This window comes from Parasteatoda tepidariorum, chromosome 10 (genome assembly GCF_043381705.1).
Source record: "Parasteatoda tepidariorum isolate YZ-2023 chromosome 10, CAS_Ptep_4.0, whole genome shotgun sequence".
NCBI classification, from domain to species: domain Eukaryota; kingdom Metazoa; phylum Arthropoda; class Arachnida; order Araneae; family Theridiidae; genus Parasteatoda; species Parasteatoda tepidariorum.
The window spans coordinates 25,424-32,493 of record NC_092213.1 but is presented as its reverse complement, the minus strand read 5'-3'; the positions used below and the strand labels follow the sequence as shown (position 1 = coordinate 32,493).

At 32.6% G+C, this 7,070-nt stretch overlaps 1 protein-coding gene across 1 annotated transcript in view; it reads left to right on the top strand.

Moving 5' to 3' along the window:
* Positions 1 to 1,270: 1,270 nt before the first annotated feature.
* The window catches only part of LOC139426707 (sialin-like), a gene marked incomplete in the record, with an annotated part of 9,048 nt that continues 3,248 nt past the window's right edge, over positions 1,271 to 7,070 (top strand). The window contains 1 exon segment of the mRNA XM_071186462.1: positions 1,271 to 1,630. Within this exon segment, the coding sequence (XP_071042563.1) occupies positions 1,415 to 1,630 (216 nt within the window).

The following is a 7,070-nucleotide window of genomic DNA, read 5'->3' as shown; positions in this document are numbered from 1 at the left end:
TTTTATAGTATCTTCTTGAATAGGGTGATCAGGGGTTGTACATACTTATAATTTTAAGTTTTCTGCTTTTTTGGAGTGTAATTACTATGGATACCTCTTCTTATCCATTTGAATTATTTTGGCTGTACAATGTGGAGTTGTAGCATCTCGTAACATATAATGCAGTTCTGCTGATCGTGCGGTCACACCTGAATAAATTATAGTTTACGAAATTGCATCTATTATATTTATTAAGTTGTGTTTCATTTATAGCTAGAATGTCTAAATCATGCATATAGATAAAATGTTTAGTTTCATCTAGTTTATTCTTTAAGCTTCCAGATGCAATCCAGAATGCAATTTTTAGAGGACTGAATTTATTTTTATTATTTTGATCCATTTTTAATTCTTAATGCTTCTTGTTAATTTCTGTCTGAACCCGCAAGGGAACCAGCAATATCTTTAGCTATGATAATTAGGGCGGCTACTTCTTCCTCATCCTCTTTAATTTTTTTCTTCAGCTGCGGAGATAGAACTGGTAGTCTGCTCCTTGAGTACCGCGGTGGCATACGCTTTATTTTCGAAAACTGTCTTCCATGCCAGGGCTTGTTTTTTGTTGTTTTTATTTTTGTTATTTAAAGTAGCCAGGTATGCTGGGCATTGCCTACAGCCTGCGACGTGATTTCCCTGACAATTTACACATTTTGGAGTGTTTTCTTTAGTTTTATTACTGTCTCTAGTAAGGTGCTGTTCTTCACATTTAACACACTTTGGGTCATGCCTACACCCGTTTTGAGAATGTCTGATAAGTTGACAGCGATGACACAGCTTGGGCCCCTGGCCTCTTCCTCTGTATTTTTCAATTTTTACTTCACAATTTAGTTGAAAATCTATTTGCCAAATATCTTTACCTCATTTACAATTTTTAAGTATAACTAATTAATGTGCTACGTTTATTCTGTCTCCATTAACTCTTATCTTTAATTGAACTACGTTCTCTGGAGAGACATCATATTCATTTCTTAATGCTAAATTAACTTCTTTGGGGCCAATGTCTTTCGGAAGTAAAAAATATGGCCATTCTTATTTATACTGGTAGTAAAAAGCGTATTAAATCAAATATATTTAAAATAGGAATTAAGTATACATGAAAAAATAACCACATTAAATACATGCATGCCGATACTGTTGAATAATTTAAAAGAGAGAATATATTTACTCCTTCCGAAAACTAGATAAGACTGAAGTGGGTTAAGACTACTAGCTTATCTTCTTTTCCGTCTCGCTTTCACCCATGATCACATATGAATAGATCTCCGTAATATTTCTTGCAAATGGATCAGTAACGATAACTGCCTACCACTTCTTTAATAAGACGTTACGACCATTGGTTGTTGGAAAAATATTTCATTAATTCTGTATTTATTTTTCAGATATGAAGCAAATCTACATACCTAAAAGGCATATTATTATTCTGCTGGGATGTTTCGGAATGTTGAATGTGTATGCCATGAGAATCAACCTCAGCGTTGCAATAGTGGCCATGACAAATCATACATCTATTAACCCTCTAAACAACTCTAACAGTCAAGTTTCGGAATGTTCAAACCTCCTACAAAATCAAACAACACACGAAGTCATGAATTATAAAGTAAGAGTTTATTTCAAAGAGTTTATTTTTAAGGCCAACGATTCCTACAAATGAAAACCTGCACACGGTTTCTTATAGGTAGTCTGATCAGACCACTATGAAGGTAAATCAGTTTATAAAAGAACTCTTCAATAAAGAATCTAGCAAAAATAAGAAATTGGTAGCAAATATATATCTAAAATTTTTTTTAACTTATGAATATGATTGCTTTCTCGTATTTATTTGTCTACCACTACAGATTCAAAACTCAAATGTATATCATAAATTTCTCTCAATATTAATAATTTTCCTTCATGAAAAAACGGCACTTTTCTCAAATTGTCTGCGCGGACTCCTTATAAAAAATCGTGTAGAGGCCTTCTGATGTAGGAGGTAATGGCTCTGCACTCGCCATCTTGGATTTTAGGTTAAATTTTTTTTGGCCTATCAAACGTTTGAAGATATAATATTATTAGACAACATAATGCCACATTAAAAAAAAGTAAAAAATAAAGGGATCCCCTTATTTCATTAAGAGAAGTGGAGCTTGATAATTTTTCAGAATTTATATGAAATTTTTCTCTAAACTTTAAATCAATAAATAACGCAATTTAAAACTATTACAGTTGACTCGCGTTATAACGACCCCATCGGGACTGCCCCAATCTGGTCGTTACATCAAATGGTCGCTATATCAAAATGAGCAAATTTCCTTTGAAAGTCGGTCACATAATGGTTTTAAACGTCATAATGCATGCATATACTATTTGTGGTATACATGTTATAAACCAAAAAAGGANTTAGCAACATCTATATTTTCATTGTTGTGTCCATTGGCTGTCAGTTGGGGAACAGCGGCTTTCATTTGTCTTCGAGTACTACAAGGATTAGCTGATGTAAGTATTTAGTATAGAGTAAAATATTTTTAAATATGGAATCTAGAACTGCCATATTTCTACTCCTCTTGTGGCAATTTACTCTAGTGATAACTGTGTCAATGTGGCAGCTGTGTTTTAATGTATATCTTACTCATTTTTTCCAGCACAAAGAATAAATTATTTAAATGCTCATATGCAGCGCCACTTTGTTCCAACTCTATCAATATCTAGGAGTCACTATCACCTCTAATTTAAGTTGGAAACGACACATAAATAACATTATTAAAAAAGCGAATGGTACAAAGATGCCAACTTGCTCCGAACAGCGAATATATTTTTTAAAGTGGTAGTTAATCAATTGTGATTCTTGGTTCAAGAAATTTAGTTTAGTACATTTTCATTCACCGATATTTCTAAATAATTCGTAGGCTTATAGAATTCACCCCCTTATAGTACTTGTGACATGCTATACCTTTTAAAAAGCAAGGAAGAATAGTCCAATATTTGCAAAATTTACTTTGAAGGTATTTACCATTTTTTTAATCTTTTAGGCCTGTCCGGAGCAGTTGGCATCTCTGATGGTGCCTATTGGGCCCTCAACTCCATATTAAACTCGAAGTCATCTTTAGACTTAAAATGCAAGCGCACTGTCTATTATGCAATTAGGCCAATCCTAACCTATGCCTGCCCCACCATTAACACTCTAAGTGATCATTTAAAAAATAAACTCTCTATGGCAGAAGGGAAGATTATTAGAAGACTCGTCGGTGCACCTAAATGCATTAGCAATAATAGTATAAAAAGGGATCTTAAAATTGATGACATCAACGTCTATATAAAAAATTTAAATAAGAATTTCTACGATGAAGCAAAAACCTGTACCACCAGCAATTTTAACTCACTCCTAGATATAGAACTAATTGACGACAACGCTAAATTTAGCCCAATCACTGCCTTTTTCCTTAGGGATATGGTGTTGCCCTAGCACACGAAATACACTCAGCACCAGCCGACTCACATGAACCCCCTCTCGAGTTTTTGGTGCTAACCACCCCCTCTTCCTCCCATCCCAATTCCTCCTCACTACCCCTCTTCATCGATTTATTACTACAGATGAATCGGTTAATGGCGCTTCGCGGCAGCTCATCGAGATTTATGTGATTTCTACCATTCTACCATCCAACTTTATCATGGTAAAGCTTCTAAATTGTTAACAAATTACCAAAAAAAGTCAGTCAACTACTAAGCTTTTTGCAAAAGCTTTTATGGAGTTAAGCAATTAAAAGCCAAAACTTTCAACGTGTTGCCTCACCAAGAAAGAGTTTAAACAAAGTGGCATTGTAAAAGAGTTTTTAAATCATTTATATGTAGCGGTGTGGAAAATAAGTTCAAATGAATAGAAACCACTAGATTAACCTGTTGGTAGAATGGTAGAAATCACATAAATCTCGGTGCACTGCCACGAAGCGGGATTGACCGATTCATCTGTAGTAATAAATCGATGATGAGGAGTAGTGGAGATGGGAGGAAGAGGGGGTGCTCAGCACCAAAAAATCGAGAGGGGGTTCGTGTAACATGGACAATCAAGAAATATTGAGTGGCATGGAGTATAATTAATTGACAATATAATCATAAACAATATAAAATAAGATAATCATGAAGATTATGATGATCGATATTATTAACCATTTCGCGCCGACTGTCACATATACGCGCCAGCATAAAACCGTATCAACCAGGGTAAAAAGATAAAACTGGTAATCAAAGTAATTCGTTAGCAGTTTATTTGTAGGCGGAGTTATAATTGTTTGATTTATTTAACTCACCATTACTTTGTTCAAAATTAAAGTATTTAGTTATACTTCGAACTAACATTGATTATATATATGATTGAATTAACAATAATTCAAGTAAAAGCAAAGTAAGTCTGTCAAATTAGCAACACCTACATTTAAGTTACCGTTTTTTATTTAATTACATCATGTTCTGATTTTGTACGAATGCTTTTCTGAATCACTCGTCCCCAAGGGGTTAAGGAAGGTCTGTGTTAAATATAAAATATGTACTATATTTACAACGCACGAAAATCAACCCAAGTTGAATAAAAGATAAAATAAGAAAAAAATAGGTATATACAATAGGAAAATAATCAATGAGAGAAAATTATGTCGTAAGCTCTGTTGCAGTGGTGACCCAGGCGTCCTGGTTAAATAGCTACTCGTCTTCTGGATTGCTCACCACACTAGTCTTAATCGTACTACATATTCCTCGTGGACGACCCCTTGGGGTTGCTCGCCCTCCTCGGTCCATGTATATGTTATGTAATACTGGGTGTGTGAAGTGCAATTTTGATAGAAAAACTAAAGTTCGGCTGGGGCTGATTTCGTGTGCTAGGACAGTTTCACCTGTTTGTGCCCAGCGTCATATTTGTAGAACAGTTTCTTTTTTCAAAAACGTATCTTGTGTGAGGACAACTGTTTCAATTTTCTCTTTTATCTAGCAAAATTTCTGCTAGTGTTAAATAAGTTTTTTTAATATATATATTGTGTTAATGCATAAATCAATATTATGATATTTTTATAAAAGGCATTTTGGAATAGACTAGTGATAAATGACATAATTTAGATGAGTGAGTCCGACTGACAATTTCGTTAATGACATTTTTCAATTTACAAAATTGATTGTCGCCTAAACTTAAACTAAAATCAGTCTGTTTCAAATCTTTTTGAACATTAACTGGATTGAAATCTTGTTGGATTTAACGCTCATTTTTCATTTTTAAAAAAAAGCAATTTAATAAAATTTTAAAAGCAGTTTTCTTAAAAAACTAATTACAGTATTCCATATTGAAAACAAAAAGATATTACAAAAGCAGTATGTGATATCTTTTACGCAACTATGCAACTACTTTATATTCTTGTTATTTTACGTAAGTATACAAGTATACATAATAAGAAAACATCGGTATACTACCAAGGTATATTACAAAGTTTTATTACTCAATGATTGAAAAAAAAGTCAAAATTGTATCTTGTTACTTAAGATCAAAAGATGACAATTAATTTAAATCTTTTCAAATATTTTCAAAGTTTAGGATAGAAGTAAATGTATAGTTTTATGTTACAGGAGCTCAATGCAGTTATGCTAAGTCAAATTCAAGGTAAAAATTGATAACAAAGAAATTTCATAATTTAATAGTAAGAAATTTCATAATCCTACTATTAAATTATCAAAAGCAAAAGATTCAGAAATAAAGTGTCTGACACATAAACAAATGGGAAAAAAGTAACCCACAAACATAAAAAGCAAAATAATAATAATAATAGATAATAAATAAATAAATGAAAAAGAAAGAAAAAGAAACGTAAGGTCATGGTGGAATCGAGAGAAAGTGTGCAATTTCATGTTATGAGTTTCAAGTTTTGTATCAACATAGGACTAATACTTTTTTTGTGAAACAACACTTGTTCTTTTAAACTTCTCTGTGTCCATCTTTGGATTCTATAATTTTTATTGGGTCAGCATTTTTTAATAGTTTTATTTCAAATTTTCATGAGTTTTTTAATAATTGTATCCATGAAAACCTCCTTCAGCACGATGTATCCAGAATAATAATAAATATTTAGTATATTATTTTAAATATACTAAGTAATCAATATATTATTTTAAAACTAGTAAGTTTTAATATACTAATATTTTGATAGGAAAACAGGCACAACTTGTTCTGTTTTCATAATTTCGAACGGTGTCGTCCTGTACAATGTCAGAAATTTTTCGGAAAAAAAATGGTTTAAATAACAACTTATTTAATTGCTATTTACCATATTCAAACAAAACGGTCAAATAACAGTAAATAATATAGTATTCAAACCGTTACCAGCGGGAAAAACCGTCCATTAACTGCTTTTTTCTAATGCGGTAAAAATAACCAGAATTTTTTCGCACCAACTAGGCCCACCTAATAAAACTACTTAGATCCTTGCAGCTTTGTACTTATTATAGCCGAGAGGGCTAATCTGTCAATCTCATGACCGACAGAACGGGGGTTCGAATCCCAGCGTTGATACCACAATGTTTCCTCCATTCCCTACAACACATGAAGAGATTAGCGAATTACCTAAGGGAAAGTCTAGCTCCAAAGTCCAATTAAATTTCTTTTTCAACGGTTTTGAAGAAAAAAAAAGTGATGGTTGTAAGCGGTGGAAAAACCATATAGTTTTTTATTCATGCGTTTTTAACCATTTTAGTTCTAAACGGTTTCTAAAGCTTATGGATAAAAAATGTTATTTACGTAAATTTTAAGGTTAATTAAATAGACAGACTGTTGCTGGTTATTTCACCATAATTTCAGAATGAAAATTCTAAACTTACAAGCACTTAAAACATGACACGATCATTTAACGAGCGTACGAGTGTATAAGCACTTAGCATTTAAAAAGCGTACGAGTGTACGAGCACTTAAAACATGATACGAGCATTAACGAGCGTATGAATGTACGAGCACTTAAAATATGACACGAGCACTTAAAGAGCGTATGAATGAATGAACACTTTGAAATGACAATCTTCAATCAATTGTAGTT